At 39.3% G+C, this 21,680-nt stretch overlaps 1 protein-coding gene across 1 annotated transcript; it reads right to left on the bottom strand.

The window, feature by feature from the left end:
* Nucleotides 1-216: 216 nt before the first annotated feature.
* LOC141010841 (serine palmitoyltransferase 2-like) lies at nucleotides 217-21,300 on the bottom strand. Its single transcript, XM_073483956.1, has 12 exons — nucleotides 20,955-21,300; nucleotides 16,491-16,685; nucleotides 15,122-15,276; nucleotides 11,647-11,795; nucleotides 10,408-10,532; nucleotides 9,699-9,792; nucleotides 8,534-8,639; nucleotides 7,496-7,715; nucleotides 5,508-5,634; nucleotides 4,021-4,156; nucleotides 3,239-3,368; nucleotides 217-647 (listed from the first exon to the last, which is right to left on the bottom strand). The coding sequence occupies exons 1-12, from the start codon at nucleotides 21,105-21,107 to the stop codon at nucleotides 528-530; spliced, it is 1,710 nt and encodes a 569-aa protein (XP_073340057.1). The 5' UTR covers nucleotides 21,108-21,300; the 3' UTR covers nucleotides 217-527.
* Between the last annotated feature and the right edge of the window lie 380 nt (nucleotides 21,301-21,680).

Below are 21,680 nucleotides of genomic sequence, written 5' to 3'. Positions count from 1 at the left end.
ATCACTGATCTGATCAAACTGGATAAATGAACAAGTCTTGTTCTTTTGGCTTATGTTTAAATATGATCAATTTTACCCTGTTAAAGTTCACTTAATCTGTTTTATGAAAAATAATGCTTACAATATCAGAGACATTTGGAAAGTTGACATTTGTCCAGTTCACATATAGAAACCACAAGGCTGAACATAATGAATGATACAAGCAGAGCAGACATACACGCATAAAAAAAATTCTTAAGACACAAAATAATAAACACACAAGAAAAGTACACAGGAAGAAGCACAGATGCTTTTTTTCAGTGTGTTTACCACAAGTTCTCCATGTTTAGGTAAGGCAAAGTAGAATTAGATGATGGTTTTGAGTGTTTTTCTTTTTCTCAGAGGGTTACATTATGGCAAGCTAGTGACAAGGGGCACCTGTGCACATCATTGTCCTTGTGGAAGACTTGTGATCCATCTTGACCCGGTCTGTTTTTTTATTTCTGGGGTTGTTCAGGTTCACGCCACTTCAGGAGAGGATTGGTTCATCAGTCATCAATGTCCTCATACACAATATCATCAAAGGGCCGTGTTAAAGACGGCTGTATCCTGTGTCTGGAATACTTGAGCTGAAGAAGGTCTCCTACATCACTGATGACGCTCAGCGCCTGTGGAGACATTTATACAATAAAAAAATGCTGTCACCATGAAGGGCAATATGTGGCTGGAAGAAATTTAAAGTTGCACCAAGCAAGATGTTTTATAGGAAAACACAACTGTCTTGTAAGATTAAGTCATAAATTCAGCCAAAACAGAAAACACCACTAACTTTAAAGCTGCAGATGGACCCGGTCTGTCCAATTTTTCACTCTCATTACTTGGGTGTGATATGAAGTCACCAGTAGGACATTTTGTTAGGGTACTGGAGGCGATGGGCTCATACAGATATGTCATCTAAACAGCAGAACGTTTTTTTCTGGCTGAAACTTTTCACCCAAAAGGGATTACATTTTGCCTTGAAAGTTCATCAGTTCAAAGTTGTTATGGTGAGTGTGTTATCAAAAGTTGTAGGAGCACCATTATTTTTCATTTGGAGTTGTATTTCTGGTTACTTCAAAAAGGTTAATCCATTATTCAATCTTATTTTAGCTTTTTTGCTTACAGTGCTTACAGCGAGTCGCTTACTTTGTCTGTCTGCTGTTTTGTGTCAAGCAGGTAGCATACAGTTGTTTTTTTCAAGCGTCTTTTAGCAGCCTGTTTCATCTAAAACATGGTTAATGAGAGCAGTGACACCAAACCAAAACAGTACATTTGTAGACCGCATAACCAAAACAATGCACTAAAATGCTAAAAAGCTCCATGGAGCTGAAAGTCTGGTGATCGTTCCCTGTGGGTTTGTTACTTTCAGCATGTGACCGTTTTCACTTTCCACATACATTTGATTCTTTGTTAATATTTATTCGTGCAGCTTTAACCAAATATGTCTTTACATTTCTACAATACAGTTTGTTGCACCTGCAGTCCTGCAATCTATTCGTCGCTAGTCCTGTCTTTCCATTGACATTGTATGCATTTATGCTAGTCCAACTGTTTCCGTGCATGGTAATTGAATGGCATCATGAGTAGGGTTGAGCATATAATCGCCTTAAATGAGGATCATTCAAGTAAAAATATGTCAATATTCTTGTGAAAATCCTCATTAGCAGGCTGACTGAAGTTTATTCATAATGTGATCAAAAACTTTGATCTGAAGCTCAATTCTGAGGCTGTCCTGTAAGTTTATTATTTAAGAGTACTTTTCTCATAAATAATAAATAGAGCAGTTCCTGATCAAACCAAATCTGACCAAATCAATTTTAGGCTCTAATTAACATCTGATTAGCACCACCCACTTATGGTGAAAGCCCCGACCCGAAGGACATTAACAAAATAATTAAGGCTACGTGCATGTTTGTTTATGTTTGAATAAGAGGGGAAAAACTGAAAAGCCCACCGGCAGATGAAAGAAACACCAAAAATCAACATGACAGATCATAGTACGAGAGAGAGAGAGAGAGAGAGAGAGAGGGACCAACAAAGAGAGATTTTAATATCATGACAGATAAAAGCACTACAGCACTACAAAACTCCCACTCCCTGTCTGCACTTTATTTGGTTTTTTGAAGGGCAAGAAGAAGACGAGGAGTGGATGACAGCCCCTGATACAACAGAACTTCCTGGAGACAGGAGATGGTATATCTGCTGCATAAAATGATTTAAATTTATGTTAAAATAAGAGGAAGACTGGTGCTTCAGACTGGAAGACGCAGAGCAGGCAGGTCTGCAGTGAGCTCAGTTTAGTAGAAGAGCCCTCTTTGAGAATAGTGGGCGGCTCTTTGATGCGTTGCCAAGAGCAATCATTGCTAAGCAGTCTGCGCTCAGGCAGAGCAACACAATGAGTAAAGAGGATGGTTAGGGTGGAGGTCTGAACTCTCGACACAGATAATATACTGTGAATACACGGTACATTAACCTGCAGTGATCCAGCTGACTCTTTACTGCAGTTTTTACGTGTAATAACTTGAACTGAAAAGAGTGACAGACTCGTCTTTTTAGTGGCCTCTGCTGCAGGGCTGTCCGACACGTAGCTGAGAGGGATTCGGCGTGTCTGAAGTGACTCAAAGACATCTCCAGAAGCAGACATTTGGGGTCACAAAAGATCACACCCGTGTCCTTCCAATTACACACTTTCCCCACCATTAGACAGCCGTTTTTCCTTTATTGTCATCTTGATCTCTTGGCTTAGTTGTAAATGTCTCAAAAGGTCATTACACTAACATGGAGACAGGAAGAGCCCCTTATTTTTAAGTATAACAAAAATCAGTCATCCAGGTCATGGTAATTCTAGGTGCTGTATCGTAGGCAACTGGACTTGTTTCAGTTTCTTGAAGACATTTCACCTCTCATCCAAGAGGCTTCTTCAGTTCTAACTAGGAGTTGGCAGGCTTTTAAAATCTGTGCGGGAGTGACTGTGCGGAAAAACTAGTCAGTATCTTGTTCTGAAGAATGTTATCTTTTTTTTCATTATAATATATTAAAAATTGATGTTTTGAGTATGTGCTTCATCACTAAACTCTTTTCATGTTTTAATAATGGTCTCAAATTGAGATCCCATGGTTTACCCACATAGAACAAAAGTTAAAAACTCAATTTTAAATGACAATTCTTGTTTACCATTAGTCTTTAAGTATGTCAATCAGTAGTGGAAGAAGTTAGTTACCCTGTCGAGCATTTCTTTTGTGTGGGCGGCTGAGATGCAGAAGCGTGCCCGGGACTCGATGATGGGTGTAGCGGGGAATCCCACAACCACCACCCCGATGTTCCTCTTCAACATCTCTCTGCCAAATGCACTGGTGGGAGAGACATGAGGAGACACAAGAAAAATGACCCAAAGACACATAATGGCCTCATTTGGGCAAAGTGACATGTCAGCTCAATGTAGACTTTAATAAAAGTGTCGCCCTCCTCTGAATGGATGAATATGGGAAGTTGATTGAATAGATAGTTAACATATAAAAAAATTTTAAAAAAACTTTCTCAAGGTCCAGTTAGAAGCTTTTTCCAGAGATTTAAACTTGTAATGGAAATAAACGACTGAACAAACATCCACTGAGGAAGACTGAAATGTGATTGAAAGCTCTGAAAAGAGACTAGTTAGTAGACGATACATAGGCTGTATGCATGGCAATATCCAAGAAGCTGCTGACAGTGGAAACAGCTACTTTTTCGGAAAAAGGTGCCTCCATCTCCCATTAGCACATAACTTTTTTGTTATGTGCTAATGGGAGTTGTTTTTTTCCAATTTTGCCATTTCCAACCTTTTCTAATGCAATACTTCAAAATGCGCATAAAACATGTGTTGATGGAAACATGACTCATATCGGTATAATAAAATATCAACATCTTATATCCTATAATATTCACCACATTGTATTGATTTAAAAGCGGGGGAGTTAGTGCTTGAAGTCTACTAACGGCAGGGAATTAAAGCTTGAGGCTCACCCAATCTTGGCTGGCATATAGAGCATCATGGGTACAACAGGTGAGTCCTCGTTTCCGTAGATGATGAAGCCCATTTCTCGAAGCCTCCTGCGGAAATAGACTGTATTCTCTGCCAGCTTTCGCACACGGTCACAGCCTTTGGATGATAAAACAAAAAAGTTAACCACACTTCTATCACATGTTTGCAAAAGATGTATTTTTTAACCATCATCTAGTTAATTCAAATTGTGCGGCACGGTTATGTTATCATCATGCTCATGTTATTAATAAAGAGTCTGTTGATATTTAAGGAGCTACAATTTATGACTAAAAAAAAATTAAAATAAACCCTATATGATATATCTGAGTTAAACAAACACTGTTCTCCTTTCCAACCTTTCACCAGTACAAGTAGAAGACAGACAGACTTTTTTTTTTTACCATTATCTTTAACTGGTGCAGCTTCAACTGTCTTTGAGGAGTAACTGGTCTCAGAGAAGATTATGGTGCTTTTCAGTCTGTACTATATTTCATTAGTGTGCACTGACATCTGGAGTCAGCTCATACAATTACAGCATGAGATGAGTCATAGGAGTCTTTTTGGCGTCAGCTGCTTCATCCATCTGATTGCCTGATCTTGTCATAAGCTGCTCTTCTATAAACATGAACCCTGCAATGGTTCTGTTTGAGCTGGTGGGCTACTTTGAAACTAGGTTGTAGAAATAGCATCACATGTTTTGCATGAAAATGTGTAATAACTACGTCAGGGCAAAATGTAGTAGTTTCACAATAACGCCTCTTAAATTGTGAGAGGTCTACAATTTCTTTTGGCCTATTCTTTTCTATTGTCTGCGTCACGTGACAACTTTCTGGCTGCGAGAACAGAAAACATGGCTGCCATTCCTTTTATTTCCAGTGGAAAATGCAATATTTTAAGATAGGTTTTACATCAAAATGTGTTTTGATTAATTTTTTATCAAGAAATATGCACATTATTTTCATCTCAGTGAATGTATGTGGTCTTTAGTTTGTTAGTTTTTACGAAGATCCCTCCCAGGATGTGTCTAATTTTGTTTGTCACGTCTAATATTTTAGGAGGCAACACACAAAGAGATGCCTATTGATTTATTTGTACCCACTTTCCTGCTTTATGATCAATGTACAAATTAGCACTTGTTAAAAATGAAGCTTCAAAGACAAAACATATTGACAGTTACCCCCTACATCGTCACATAATACGAAAAACAGATCCGCACCAAAATGTTCAACAAGTATCAAGTTTAAAGGAGCCCTGTGGAGTTTTCTTATAAACAAACAAAAGTTTTGTTTACATCAAGTGTTACTCCAAACTGCATTGTGTGTTTTCTTGTTGTTTGACAAATATGAGGAATCATTTGCTTCCTCGCAGCCAAATTTTGCAGCATTTCAAAACCTGCATTGTGTACATCATTATTTACTCACTTGCAGTCCCCCCCGACCCCAGCCTTTAATATTATTGTACCACTCACCGATCGTTGTGCCATCTTCTCCCATAATGCACTTCATAGAAGTGATGATTTGCTCCACCACAGGAGGAGACATGGAGGTGGCGTAGACTGCACTGTGGGAATGGGAGCGCAGGTACTCGATAAGCTCCTAAAGCCAGCAGATACACAGGAGATAAATATAGATGAAGAGCTTTAACTACTCTATAGTCACTATGACCATGACAATTAGTATATGTAAATCACCATTTATATTTACAGTATATGTATGCAAATAACCATGACTGTTTATATTTTTATATGTACATTTCCTGTCTTATTTTTCTTTCAATACATTTATATAGTGTGCATGCTGCAATGACAATAAAGCATCTACACAATCATGGAAAATATACTGTTTTGCACAGATTATAAGAATGTAATAGGCTCAAACAGCCAAACTGCATTTAATGCCGAAACGTTGAGAAAAATGTACTGTAGTTCTGATAAAAACTGAAACAACCACTGCTCAAACTGCAAAATGTCAAATTCTTACCAAGTATATTTGCCTAATCTCTAGTCAAAGTATCTCATTACACATAATATGAGACATCATCACCTAGAAAGTAGCATTTCATTGAGATATAGGTATGGATGTAGATTTTTTTAGACCATGTTCACTTGTTCCATTGCCAGTCTTTTAATACTTACTTATTTTGAAGTGGCATTTTTCAAATGCAGATTGTGTCTTTCACTTATGAAACAAGATTTGAACCTGACACCAATCTTTACAGTTCTGTTACACATGCAGGTCACAACACTTTATACTAAGCTACATCCTGTGACTTGTCACATTCCTTAGACAAAAAGTCACTGAATGAATTCAGTGAAGCAAGAAGGAGCCAATAAAGCCAATGAAGATTTAAATAATTGTTACTTATCTGCTGACACTTTTTATTTAGAATCCTCAGCAACCTTGATGTGTCCCAATCTTTTCAGAATTTTATATTGTTTATATGTTGCCAAGATTTCTGTGGACCAATACTTAAGTGTTGATAAGTTGATGTAATGTCAGTGATGTGACAGGAACAGGGCCAATATGTCAGGAATGCAGCATACAGACAGTGCAAGGCTGTAAATCCACATAGCTGAGATGACAGGTGCCCTTTTAGTCACACAAACCATGTTTCCATTAAGCATTCTTATGTGCATTTTGAAGAATAACGCATTGGAAATTTTATGAAAAAAAAAAAAGTCCTCTAATTTGCAAAAAAGTTTGTACGATTGCTTGAGGTGGTTTTTGTCTTTTGCGAATCAGAGTTAGTGCGCAAAATGTTTGATGGAAACAGATTTGCCGAATAAACTCTGAAGTAGCAAACACTAAACTCACATGACTGATCAGTTGTTTACGCTGTCTGTGGAAATATGTCTGTAAGCAGTAGGCATGTGTGGACCGATGGGGAGACCAAACAATTTCTCGGCCTCATCCACCAAAAAAACATCACAGCCATTTTAGATGGCAAACAGCAAAGAAATGCCCACTTGCCCTGTCGAAAGTAATTCCTAAAGACTTCTCTCCATTTTGTCTCCTGGTTTGTCTAGCCTCTCTAGCCCCTGTTTACTTCCACATCCAAGTGTGACGTAGCCACGTAGCCTACACCGTGTCATCCTTTGATGAAATTCGCTTTACGTAGCTTCGTTCATTCCCTCAAAAGCGGTTTATGGTAATGCACCAGATTCGCATTTTGATTTTTTTCATTTTTTGCGAACTTTTGCTTAAAACAGTTTGCTTAAAATTTGCTTGTCATTTTATGGAAACGTGGCTACTGTCTAACTGATAGTTAGATTATTTGCAACGAAAGCATTCTTTGCTAGATTGTTGTTGAGCCTTGTTTAGCAAAAACTGGGTTTCTGAACTGGATATATATCCATTGTACTTCAGCTCATTGTCTTGTTTACATCTTTCTTCATAGCTCTGCATACAAAAACAAACAAAATGCCAATAAAATAAACCTACAGTGCTCCCTCCTCACCCATTTCCCTGCGATGTATCCCCCTGCAGCGCCGAAGCTCTTGGTAAACGTGCCCATCAAGACATCCACGTCACAGGGGTTTAGCCCAAAGTAATCGACCACACCTCTCCCCCTCGACCCCAGGGCCCCTATGCTGTGAGCCTCGTCTAGGTAAAGGTAGGCCCGGTAGCGCTTCTTAAGGGCGATCACTTCTGGCAGGCGTACTATACTGCCCTCCATGCTGCAGGGAGGAAAAGTAAAGCAGAAGGAGTTCAAGCAAGTGTCAAGCAAACATCTCATAGCTCCAGATTACTATGTAGTGCAGCTTCTTGCAGCGACCAGTCTGGCAGAATAAAGAGGCACATCAAAGCTGCTCACTGTGTGTTCAACCAGCAAGAGCTAACCAGGCACTGAATCAGCTCTGTCAACCAGCAATCCAGCCCCAGGAGTGTTGATGCTGCTGAACCTAATTGAACCACAAGAGCCATCAATAGAAGATAAGTGCTGCTTCTGGAAGCCTCTTTTTTTTTGCATGACATACATGCTTTGCTCCATTTTAAAGCTAATTCAGAGACCTAGCTTAAAAAAGTAATTAGATTGAGTTTGAATGTTACACTTAACATCTTAACTGTATTTTGCTCAGTAAAGAACTTGAGCTGATGAAAATACTGCTTGTTTTGCATAAGCATTAGTTTCATCAGATGTTGGCTTTAAGTTCTTTACTGAGCAAAATACAGTTTAGCTATTTAAAGTGTGACATTCAGGCAGTGTTCATGTTGAAATCAGGAAGGAAATCTTGGGGATTTTCAAATGGGCAACTCCTATTGTTCCACTGCTTTTGGCCAATGACGCTTTCAGCATGGTTATCTCCAAATTCTGCCCTTGCATTCACTCTCAGCACTGATAAGACTCATTTTGTTATGTTCTGCACCAACATTTTCACCAACATAGAAACCAATCAAAAGAATTAAGCAATATAAACTATCGAACAAAACTTTAAATGCCGCACTGTGATGGTTTTATTTAAATATCTATCTTGAAAGAAAATGGTTATGCTACCTGTAAATGCCCTCTACAACTATAAGGATCTTCTTCCATGGTCTGTGAGTCCTGGGCTGACCGTGAACTATGGCGTCTCTCAGCAGTTTCTCAAGGCTCTGCATGTCTGACAGGAAAGATGAAGTTAACATTCAAAATGAAAGCATGAAAACCACATGGAAATTCAGCTGGGAATTCATTACAGGAAAGTGAGACACTGTTTCAATACAACCCCAAAATGTGGATAAGCCTACAAATTAAAAACATAATAATTCATCATCTTCATCATAATCAATAAAGTTGCCATTGTTAGCACATTAGCCGTAATACAACGTTTCTTAAATGAAGCAAAAAATTATGAACAGTCACTTGTTTTTTACAACCATTTAAGAAAAACAGAAAAACCAAAACACAATATATACTTAAGAATTAACTTGCAGATTTGGTGATTAACAGTTTTGGCTAGTTAGCTGATAGCTAATGTCTCTAACATCATTAACAAAAGATATTGCTCTGTTGTATTCAAAAGTCCCAGTAAGCCGTGACAGTGAGCCAGCATGCACAACATCAGGAATTCAGCCATTATCATTTTATTATTTACCCCTGTGCTTTTCCAGAGAGCAAAAATGAAAAAAAAAAAACAGATGTTAGCTAGTGTGCATCTGCATTGCGATGTCTTCTGTTCTATGAATGACAGTGGTGAGAGCAAACTAGAAAAATTGCATTTCCTGCGAAAATACAGTGTGAATGCTGACGGCTGAAGTGATTTTGGAAAAACTGCTGAATATACTGGAAAATACTTGCCTGAAATGCAAAAAACTATAAGAATGAATGGTCAAGATTTTGCAGAAAAAGCTGAATTTTTCAAAAGCTGAAAAGTTCAAAAGTAATAGGCTGAATGGTCTAAAAAAGCTGAACATTTTGATAGCTGAACAGTTTCTCTAGCTGAACATAAAGCTGAATGTTTCAAAAAGTTGAAAAGGCAGAAAGCTGAATATTTCCAATAGGGCCTCGCACTGGTCAGTGCTCGGGCCCTAATAAAGGCTACAGAGACTTCTAGAAAAAGAAGCAATGAATGAAGATAAAGGCAAACCATTTAAAGAGGGAGACAAACAAACACACAAATAGACCTATAAATACATGCATACTTATAGGAGGACCTATTTGTGATCACAGACTGACTCACTGTTGTGTTTGAAGACTCTGATGGTGGACCCAGAGAGTCTTGCTCCCAGAACCAGAGAGGCATGGTTCAGTTCATCACTTAGAATCAGACAACCCTGCAGGACACCACATGCATGAGTCATTCATACAAATTAAAGTTAGTCTGATTTGTTTTTATCTATCTAAGAAAACAGATATTGTTACACATACAGGCCTATTCAAAAATAATTGTTAGTTAGTTGATAGTCAATGTTAGTTGGTATTTTTACTAGATGGTGGGTCTGGGGAATCTGAGAAAATTACAGTGTGATAGCCGTTTTATTGATTGCATTGTTTTCTATTGGGACATTGGGTGACTACAAATCAGCAGTCCTACATTCTCCACAGCTATGTGGTGAAGTATTTACTTGTAAAACAATATCAGCAGTGAAGTGACAAAACCATCTGGTCTGACATGCAGTCGAGCCACCAGTTGCCATTGCCACCAGGAAGTGTTGATTTCATTCATGGCATTAATACAAACTTAATGTTCACATAAAATAGAGAAAGTGACAGAGAGACAGAGGAAAACAAAGAGAGGGGAAAAAGAGGAAAGAAAGTACTGTGACCACAGAAAATAAATCTGACTAAAACACAAATAGCAAGACAAAGAACGGAGAAAAAGTGGGAAAAGTGTGCTGCAAGAATAAATCACAGCTTTAACAGGAGAAATTTATCACCTGTGTTCTTACCTTGCCAGTCAGTGCTGGTATGTTCATTGAGTTTGTTGCGAACCCCATCCCAAACACCATGGCTGACTCCACGCCCAGGAACTTAGCCACCAGTTTTTCCAACTCCTCATGCCTGTCAAGATTACCTGAGATGCAGACGCACAGAAGATCATACCAATCAGAACCTCAAAGATCTATGCTTACATAGATTGTTTGGTAGAAGTTAAAAAAAAGTTGAAAATTTGGGAAATACACTGCACAGTATATCCCCCAACTTTTTAAATTTACCCATTAACATTGCTTTACTATTGTTTTTGTTTTAATCTGCCCATTTAGTCTTTTCTTGAAAAACAGGGCTTCTGTTCCCTGAGTAAAAGGTTAAAGGAATAGTTCAACATTCTGAGAAGTGTGCTTGCTTGCATACCACTTGATACCACTCATGTCTGCATGCTAAATATTTAGCTGGATCCGGCAGCAGGTTAACATATGAGAGTGGTATTGATTTTCTCATCCAAAAGCAAATAAGAATATATCCCACAATATCGAGCTGTTGATTTAAGGGTTTACTCCAGTCTTCACACAAATATTCTCAGAGCTGCTTTAAAGGCACCGATTGTAACTTTCTGAGGCAGCTTAACTTCTTAGCACACGCCCATTAAGAAAAGCAATGTCTGCTGTGCAGGGGAAATAAACCTAAATAAAAAACCTAATTCAAGGACTTTTCAATGACTTGACAGACCCAAAAAAAATAAATCCAAACACAGAATTTTAATATTTACAATATTGAGGTAATAATACAAACTCAGAAATATTAAATTTTTCCATAACTGAATAAACAAGCTGTTCTCAGGGGAAGATAAGGTCCCCTGAACACTGTTTGAAGCTAGAAGGGTCTGCCAAATATAAACAAAGTAAAACAGTATGAAATTGTGTTGTCCTTTAAGGTCAGTTTGTTTATTCAGCATTATTTAAGCACTTTCGATGACCCACAACTATTTATGTATATTTTCAAAAACTTTCATGGCCTTGATTTTTTAATTCAAATTCACAACGCTAAACGACCCTAGGGATCCTTGAATAAAGCCAAGAAATTAAACATAGCTTTGTGCATGCAGATGGAATCTATTGAGTTGCTTCCACTGCACCACTGAACAATCTGGTCTGTGATACTTTGTTTGCTGCAGTGAATTTATCCCTGTGTAGTCCTGCAGTTAGGTTCCAGTGATAGCAGAGGTAGTGGAGCGCGACGTGTGTTTGTACCGATCTCCTGCCTAGTGCTTGCGACTCCAACGCCGTACTTCATGGTGATCTTGGCTGCGGAGTCAGCACACGGGCCGGTGTTCTCAGCAAAGCCAAGGTAATTATACGAGCCCAAGTTAATCACATCCTGCACTACCCGACCTGTGTACCTGGAAGGGAGACAGAAGAGGATAATCAGACAGAGGAACAATCAATGGGAGCAAGATAATGTTGTTGCAAGCTTATTTTATACACTTAATATAATGACTTGATGAAAGACGAGATTCAAATGGATGGCGTGTAAGTCCTATTTTTAATCTTTCTCATTGGCGTCTGCCATATTGTTTGACACAACTGTCGCCCCCCTTCATTCACTAGCACTCCATGTTCTCTGATTTTGCTTTCTGCTCTCCAGGCATGTGGGATGTCTGACTCTACACACCTCACTGCCCCTACGCTGAACACCTCCGACGCAGCTGTCCTCCAAACACCAGTGAGGAGTCAGTCGGGAGTGATCGGAAAAATTCAGACTGAGGTTTCACAAGACAGTTTGTATCACAATTATAATGTTGTCCATATGAGAGTAGCAGAATAAACAGTTTCTAATTAAGTATGATCCGATGACATGTCAGTCACATATGAAGAGAATGCTGAGACGTGTTTTATGATTGGCTACAAATGTGGTTAAGATCTACGCTGACAAGATCAGTTGTTTTCCTGTGATTTTTGCTGTTTAGACTTTAAATTTTTTTTACTGCATATGAGTTTTATTGAGCTTGAGTTGTCTCAAATGCACTAAAATAATAAAGAGTCGGATTCTGTATAATGTTGGAAAAAAATCCTTCACTTACAGTACTGCATGGAAACTAGAGCACGGATACCTGACCCAAACCTGTCGGGACCCAACGGGCTGGGCCATTTTCAGACAGAAAATTTGGAAATGATGTCCAGGTTCAGTTTTAGTTATGTCAGTACTAGTCACTGCCTGGATGTAACTCCAGTTAGGTATGAGTACATTTGTACGGAGCCCCTCTAGGGTCACATGGTAGGAAAAAAAACTGGATGTGGAAGTCCATGGGAACCGATTTGTGAAAAGATTTTATAGTTGTAATGTCCGAACCTGTCTGATCAGAGGACTATGATCCGTGCAACACATTACGCACACAGAGACGCTCCTCCTCCAGTTAAATAGAGCATTTTTGCTCAAATACAGTCAAGCGGAGTTGTTGTCATCATCTTTATTGATTATTGATCACTATCAAAGTCAAACTCCATGTAAAAAAGATAGGACTGTCAGTAGCTGTGCTGGGTTGCTTGTATCCATGGTGCCTCAATGAGAAGTGATGCTACCTCCAGAGGGAGGAGGACTGATTCTTTCCTCTGTACAGCCCCATGCATTTAAAAATCCTCCTTACTGTACATATACTGATCACAATGTCATCAACCATGCTCAATAAAAACAAAATCTCGCCTTGTCTCAACCCAAGCATGAAGTAGAACTTAATCAAATCATGTAAATGAGATATAATAACAAAATAAATGATCACATTATAACATGAAACTTATCACGTTCGTACAATAAAGTTTTCACATTATAACTTGATAGTGTTTTTTTCTTTTGTGGCAGCAATACGCTTTGGTAAGATCTGCCATTAGATCTAAATAAATTTGAATATACCGGGTGGATGTGGTCATCGCGGTCCACGCAAGGCACGTCCATTCACTGAAGAACAGAGGAGGGAACAATCCATCCAATTGTGAATCTGTTCCCAGGGTTTACAAATCCGTTCCCACATATTCCCACATCCAGTTGTTTTTTAAACCATGTGACCCTAGAGGGGCTCTGTACATTAGTAACCATAGATGTAAAATGTTGATGAAGAAGTTTCTTGAAGGAACTGAAACACATCCAATTGCCTATGATACAACACTTGGAAAATATCTAAAATATATGTTTGCTTTTTTGTATTTTATTTTATAGCTATATGCATAGAAGAGTGCCTTTTCACATTCATTTTCACGATTAAGTCGGTAATAAGGGGAAAACAGGCAAGCTGTAACCATGGTAACAACTGGGTGACAGGGTAACAAACTCTGTACTGTAATGGAAACCACAGAAGACACTACTAACAGTTCACTAAATACAAAGACGGACAGGATAACTGTAATACTTTGTCCATTATAATGCAATACAGAAAACAAGCGCTGCAATAAATGCAACATTTGGGAAGCATGGTGTTAATTTTTGTAAAGAATGTGTCTGAGAGTGTTGATTTCTGCAGTCACTTTTAAGGTCAGGTCACAGGTGTGTTGTGTTGAACTGCATTAAAAATTGTACAGATTAATCTAATTTTGTTTCCCCCCCCACACACACACACAAAGGAGGAAAAAGGTTGAGTGTGTGTTGGGTCTTGTAGGCCCTACAGATATTGCTTTATTATGTTTATCTCTTATGGCCTGATCATAATGACATATTTACCTCCACCATTGTCTGTTTGTTGGTTGGTTGGTTGGTTAGCTAGTTGTTGGGTTTGTCAGCAGGATTACACAAACCTACTGAACAGATTTCCACAAAACTTGGATGAAGGATGGGTCTCTGCCAAGAATAGACCAAATTATCTTTTGGTGCGGATCCAGATAAAGGGACAGGTTACTTTTTTTTAACATTTTCATTAGTTTTACAGGTTAAAATGCATGAAGGTGTATTTGGGTGGCTTGTATCTGTAAGTGAGTACAAGCCGATGATGACGGGGACTATCGGGGACTTGGAGGTATGCACATAACTGAGTGCCATTCTAGTTAGAAATGTTTTAGTGCTCAAAGTCATTTTTTAAGCAAATGGGAAATAATTGTACATAGCAATGAACTGATAACATATTCACTAATGTAAATTTAAATTTGCTGTTTTCTTAGTCGTCTATGATAGTACACTGAATATTTAGTTGGCTGGACATAAACTTGAGGAACCTTAGCTCAACCTTAGCTCTAGGAAACTTTGATGGACTTTTTAAAAGGCCAAAGATTCATTGATAAATTTGGGAAAATAAGAGTCACAGTAATAAAAAATGAAAATAACTATTGTTGTCATTTTTGCTTATTTAAATTTCTAAATGACAATTATCAATGACTAGTAATGACTGCAAGCACCACTATATTACACATTCAAAGCTTAAGAGCCACTTTCATTCAGTGCCAGTTTCCTTTTTTATACAACTCAACAACATAAAATAGAACTTGTCAGGTCTAGTCAGGTAGCAGTAGCATAACGCTGCTCACTGTTACTGTAGACTAGTAATGTTACCCTGTCTTCTAAAGTGAACTGTGTCACTTTTCTTGGTATTTGTGCAGTAGGACATGAGAGGGTCAGTCAGCACAGTTAATACTAATTCTTGACTCAGGGCATTAACCATACAGCACACTCTCCTTTGCTATTGTCCTATCAAGGCCACAGATTACTGTGTTTACATTCTTGAATTACTGTAAAGGTCTTTCTCACTCAAATGTCCAGTTGTAGTCATGGGACGTTCGCTCCATCAGGTCCACTTTGGCGCCTGGGACGCTGCATATGGGCCTGTTCCAGTTGTCTCTTATACGCATGTAGAGGTTTCTGGTGTAGAAGTTCTCAAAATCCTGGTACAAGGGCACAAAGTCCTGAGAAGGAATAGAGAGGAGTGCATTGTCTTTATATATAAAAACTACCCCGAAGTACTACATGCCATTCTTATTTTTGGAAAGTTTAGCTGGAAGGAATTAAATCTCTAGAAATATATCTTTAACATTTAATGACTGAGGGCGTTCATTTTCCCTGGTTCCCTGGAAACATCCGTGGGATATCCTCAGGGTGATTTAATGACTTCCCCATGTCTGTCCCACAAGCTTCCTTTCCTCAACAACACCACATACTTAAAAACAATGGGCTGCACTATCATGAGTTACATAAGAGGCTGAGAACAATGTCAGTGGCCAAGGACATGTTCCAAGCGTGCTGATAACTCCACCATTAGCTGTGTGTTGACAAAAATGCATTCTTGTGAAGAAAAGCAATGAATATGTGAAAAGTTCCATTAGCCTCAATGAGTTTCTGAACTGCACTTACACAGACACTTTTCTCACAATCCATTTCCTGTTTGGGATATCATTACAGTTGACAAGATTCCATCAAACAGTCTGAGGTTTTGTTTGCCAAAGTATGCTTTTTGTCCCAACACCAAGCTTGAAGCAACACTGCTTGAAATGTATAAAATATGAGAACCTATAGCTTCTGCTGTTTGGAGGCTTTGTAGGTTGCAAATGTCACTTTGGTTCAGTCTGGTTAACAAACCAACAAACTGATCAAGTCTATTTTTCCATGTGTTATCACTCTTGTTTCTACATGCACATGGCAAACGTCCAGTTGCCTTGCAACATGTAATTAGAGCTCAGTCTATCAAATAAATTCCCTTGACACCTGAAAGACATCTGGCTTTCTTTTCCTTGACAGTGATTTTTGCTCCTGGCAGTGTCACTGTGCCACTAAAACAATCATAACATTCCAGTCATTACACTGTTGTATAGGCAAGTATGCTGACTGCACAATACATGCGTCTGCTGCTGCAAATCACAACGACTTGGTGCTCAACTGCTATCTGTCAAAAGAAGCTGCTTCCAATGGTACAGGGTGCAAAAAACACTACCAGGTCACAGACAGGATGTAAATAGAAATAGTTAAACCTGTTCAGCCTCTCCTGACTTTCCCTATTAGTTTTATATACTCATTCCTGCTTTCATTTTGTTGTTTGCATATTTATCTCTTCCAGTAAGTGACTGGACAAACCCAGGTGATGTTGTGAAATCCCACTATGTTGTGTGTCTGTGGCTTCCCTTACCCTCTGCTCCTCCTTCTCCCGGGCGATGTGGCACCTCTCGATCTTCCAGTGACGGAGGAAGTCGCGGAGGTAGCCGAAGATAGTGAGGATGCCGTAGCCCATGTAGGTGAGCACTGCCACCAGCATGGGTGTCTCCTCAAAGGACTCGATGAAAGGACGGTTGTACTGGCTGTCATGATGTGATGCTGCATGGACCTGTGCAACATGGCAAAGAAAATATAAAAAATATACTGTGCTGAAACATCATTAAAATTAGAATGGCACCCCGCCAAAGTACTATTTCCTCATATTTGGGCTGTTACAATATTCTGTTTAAATGTTGAAACTCTGGATATGAAATGTTCAAACATTAAATATTCTGGCTAGAATTTGCCAAGCTGACAGAATTTTAATGTAAAGTTCATCATAAAGTATTAAAATAAACAATAAACAATTTGCTATATAAAGATATAGTGGAGTAATGGCATCCTGACCGGAGAATTACGTCTCACTACCTATGTGTGTGTTGTATTCCAAGCTTCTCTGTTCTTTGTTTTGATAGTTGGCTGGCAGCGTGTGCATGTTAGTGTGTGTGAGTTATGTACTACAAGCTGCTAAAGGGCTCCAACTTGACTTGGAATTGTTTTTTTCTTCTCCTTGTACCCGTCAAGTTACATGATGGGTACAAGGAGAAGAAAAAAACACAATGATGTTACAGGCTACAGTAGGCATGATAGCTAATTAGCTGATACAGTATTTCTGATTTTTTTTTCTGAAAATGTTGCAATCACTAGATGTCTGTATGTATATAGCACATTTAAGTATCAATACCACATAAACCAAGTCAAAGTCCTGTATTCAATTTTGTAATTAAGTCAAATTACAGTATATAGTATACATTAAGTATTACATTTAATGCTAATACTTAATATATGCTTAATACTGTGATTTGGATGCATTCACGAGTAAGCATCACTAACGGCCGGAATAGTAAAGGTTGGGCTAATTGTTCTACTTTATGTACTGCTGGGTAGCTTTGTCAATAATGTTACATCATAAATTATTAGTTGGTTAGCTGTCAGGTAAATGTAGCTGAATGAAAAGTACAATATTTGCCTTAAAAAACAGAATGCGATAATTTGCTAATCCATTTTGACATATACTCATATCTCATTAACTTCATTGATTTTTCTAAATATATGCTTATTCTGAATTTGATGCCAGCAACACGTTTCAAACAAGTTTGGACTGAGGCAACAAAAGACTGGGAAAGTTGTGGAACGCTTAAAAAAACACCTGAAAGGCTCAATCGTTCACAAGCAAGGATGGGGTGATGTTTACCACCAGCATAATGTAGCATAACATGGAAATATGTACAAACATGTATCTACTTTACTATCTCCATGTATAAAAAGTTACAACTCATCTTCTTATGCAAACACATTTTTCACAAGTTGCACCTCAGCTGTAGTTAAGTTTTGCATTTGGAGTACTTTACACAAGTGTACAGTTTGACCTCCTGTGACTCCTTCTCTTTTGGTCCTAATGAGAACAAACACAGTTTGTCTTTTGTTATTGTTCGCTGAGCTTTCTGTAAGTCACTTAAAAGGTGACTTACGTGCAGCCAAATTGTAAGTGGGTGAAGGATTAGAAAGCCAACACTGTATTTAACTCTGCTTCAGCTGTATACTAACTATACAGGAAAGAAAACAGTGTGTGACACAGGCCAGGGAGGGAATATTTGACTGCAAAATAAAGGCAGAGCTGGTTATGCTGATGTAAATCTGTGCACTTGGAGCTGAGTGACCTACAACCTAATAATAAACTTCACATGCGTACGATCTTTCATGAAGAAGATTCAACTTCATGCGTCTGCTTTCTCCATCATGAACAGACACTCACTACTAAACTCACAAAGGTTATGCAATTCCTCCTTCCCATCATGCTTGCCCATGCGCTCGTGACTATTAGGCGCTACATGTGACCGGTCATGCCTCTCTCTCAAATACCTTACAGAGCAGCAGCGCTGACATCTGCATGAACTGTGCTCAGCTGAGGTTCAGTCAACAGGCGCTCTGTTTTTCAGCCAACCCAGCCCAGTTTACTGAAACATCAGCAGAGGTCTGTCCGCCGATGACAATAACCAGCCAACAGTGTGTCGTCTTTGTCTAGAACATTGTTTCAAGGATCTTCCCTCTGTGAACGGTTAGCTCACTGAGTAAGACGCCAGTTATTTGCATCTTACTATGACTGATGCTTGATCTACAAAAAGTCACAAACACAAACACACCCATGAGTCATGGGTGTGTTTACAGCTGTTTATCTTTGGTCCAATTAAGTTTTGCCATTTGGACAGTAATTCATCCTCCATTTGGACAGTAATTCATCCTCATTTGGAAAGGCAGTGGAAGAAAACTCAGACTCAAATTGATAAAAAATACTGATGTACATATCAACACATCCATGAATCTAATCTCTGCTCTTGTGTGACAGCATCTCATCACAAAGTCAGAAGGGACCTGTTAATTGGAACACTTACAGTGTGGAAACTTGATTAGCCTCTGAGGAAGAAGCTGCTTTCGAAGCATGCACATAGTCTCAAGTGACAGCTTTAACTGAACAGGTGCACTGGTTCAGTGTCTCCCTTAACACTAACTTCAGGAACATTTTTCCAAACTTCTACAGCCATACATTTGCCACTCAGAAGACTGCAGTAAATATATGCTGAAATGAGCTTGAAAAAGATAACTCTATCGTTCAATTTGAGACAGAAAGGAGTCAACCACTCAAGCACCTCAAAAAAAACACACTTAACTGATGAGATAAGGATGCAACTTGCAAATAATAATCCAGGCAAAAAAAAATGTGAACTGTCTCAAAGTTGTTTGATTGGCTCTGGTGGTATGTGCATCAACATACTGCGTGATTCAAAGTATTTTAGAAATTGCTAAAAGTTGAACAAACCCTAGTTTGCGTGTTAAATCAATTTCACAAACTGGGGTTACAGCTAGAACTCTTGTTAAATTTGGCATACATATTATACACATTAAATAGCAGCATTAAATCCAGTGCAATTTAAACCTTCAGAGTTGTCACACCCGCCCAGTAGCGGCGAGATCGAAAAGTGGCCGAAGGTATGTCAATTGCTGCTCAGCGGTATACCAATCCCTAGACTGGTATACCGATCCTTGGAGTGGTATGCCGCTGTTATGTCACTGGTATTCCACCGACACATGGCGGTATGTGCCGCTTGAGACTGTTATGCCATTGAAAGACTGTTATAAACTACTCAAAGCTAATGAAAGAGCTAACCTCAGTTAACATGACTAATGCTAGCCCAGCCACTGTACCCAGTCTGACTAATCGATAGCAGAAACTTTGAGCCAACCAACCAAACAATACTTACTGACAGATTTTCCTTAATAGGATAACACAATAATACTTTACTTCAAATAAAATCTATGTCACGGAACATTAACCATTGTGGCATATTATGTATCATGTTCACTGTACTTTGAATGACCAGAATAAGCCGCTAATAAAGAAAAAGATGAATCAATCAAATAGACGTATACCCAATATGTATATGCTGGATCACCACTTTCTTATCACAATAAGCCAGAAGTAAAACAGTAATCAGTAAAACTACCAGGTGTCAGAAAATATCCCATATAATATCCTTTTTTCTTTATTATCGGCTTATTCCGGTCAGATTTGATTTGAAGTAATGCATCATTGTGTTCTCCTAATAAAGAAAACCTGTCAGTAATTATTGTTTGGTTGGCTCAAAGTTTCTGCTATCAATTAGTCAATGGTAGGCCACCCATCCAATAGTCTTTCAATGGCATAACAGTCTCAAGTGACACATACCGTCATGTGTCGGTGGAATACCAGCGGCATACCACTCCAAGGATCGGTATACCAGTCCAGGGACCGGTATATGCCGCTGAGCAGTAATTGACATACCTTCGGCCACTTTTCGATCTCGGCGTCACTCCCCGCCTTTTTTAAACAATCTCCTCACTATAAATCGACTCAGGGGGCATTGGAGGACAGTGAGAGCCCATTCGTGAAGTTGAAATTTCAATGAATTCACATGCTGCTTGGTGCAAATATGATTGTTCCGAATTAAAGAACGTCTCGTAATAATTCAGAAAAGGCATTTAATGTATGTTTCGATGAGGTATATAATATAAAGAATGCGAGAAAACTCTTTAAATGTGAATACTTCTTATAGAGTTTGGCGTTTACTCTGTACAAGAGTGATCGAGAGAATCAGAGCTCGGTAACAACAATCTGTCAGACATTCAGCAGCAGGACTCAGTCAATACATGCAAGCTGTTATCGTGTGATATTCTAATAACACTGAAGATAATGAAAATGACAGCAATGGCAGCATCGTCCGGGTGTTTCCGGGTCCACAGAGTGGATGCTTCCCCGCCCGGCTTCACCAGCCTCTCCTCCCCGTCCCATCCCGGGCCTCACCTCCTCCTCCTCGGGCTGGCAGTGGTGCTTGGGCTGCTGCTCATGGCAGCGGTGGAGGCTCTTCAGCACGCCGTTTCTCTCCAGTTTCAGTCCGTTCTTCACACGCTGACACACGTCCCCGCTGGCTGGCTTGGTCGCGGGGCTTTCGGTCATTGCTGGCCAACGACTGTGGAGCCACGACAGTAACTTGCATGTAGGAACACGGTGCCTGCCCGCGGTGCAAGGCGGTGACAGTATCCAAGCTGGGAACGATTCAAAACCACACTACAAACTCTCTCACACACTCACACACGCATACAACCATACAACCACACACGCACACACACGCACACGCTCACACACACACATACACACACAGCACACTGGAACCTGAAAATTCAGACGCTCAATACCGGAAATCAACGCCCATAAATAATATCGGAGGCTGCAGAAGGTGGCGGGGCCACGTGCTTCACATGTACAGAAGGGCGTGGTTTGGTGGACATAAACTTGATTCACACTTGAGTGGGAAACACACACCGATCAGCCACAACATTAAAACCACTGACAGGTGACGTGAATACCATTGATCATCTCATCACAATGCGATCGTCTGCTGGGAAACCTTGGGTGCTGGCCTCTTTTTATCCAAATGGCAAAACTTAATTGGACCAAAGATAAACAGCTGTAAAATTGAAAATGTTTAAAAAGAGAAAAGGCTCTCACATTCCCCATTGGGTGTGCAGG

This window comes from Pagrus major, chromosome 16 (assembly GCF_040436345.1).
Source record: "Pagrus major chromosome 16, Pma_NU_1.0".
Classification (NCBI taxonomy): domain Eukaryota; kingdom Metazoa; phylum Chordata; class Actinopteri; order Spariformes; family Sparidae; genus Pagrus; species Pagrus major.
Note: the sequence above shows the minus strand (reverse complement) of the source record. Positions and strands in the feature narration are given on the sequence as shown.

Coding starts and splice junctions, on each gene's coding strand:
- LOC141010841 (XM_073483956.1), bottom strand. CDS start 21,107: ATGACCGAAAGCCCCGCGACCAAGCCAGCCAGCGGGGACGTGTGTCAG. Junction 8,640..9,698: donor CAGAGTCTTCAAACACAACA/GTGAGTCAGTCT, acceptor CTTTCCTGTCAG/ACATGCAGAGCCTTGAGAAA. Junction 648..3,238: donor CAAAAGAAATGCTCGACAGG/GTAACTAACTTC, acceptor ATGTCTCCACAG/GCGCTGAGCGTCATCAGTGA.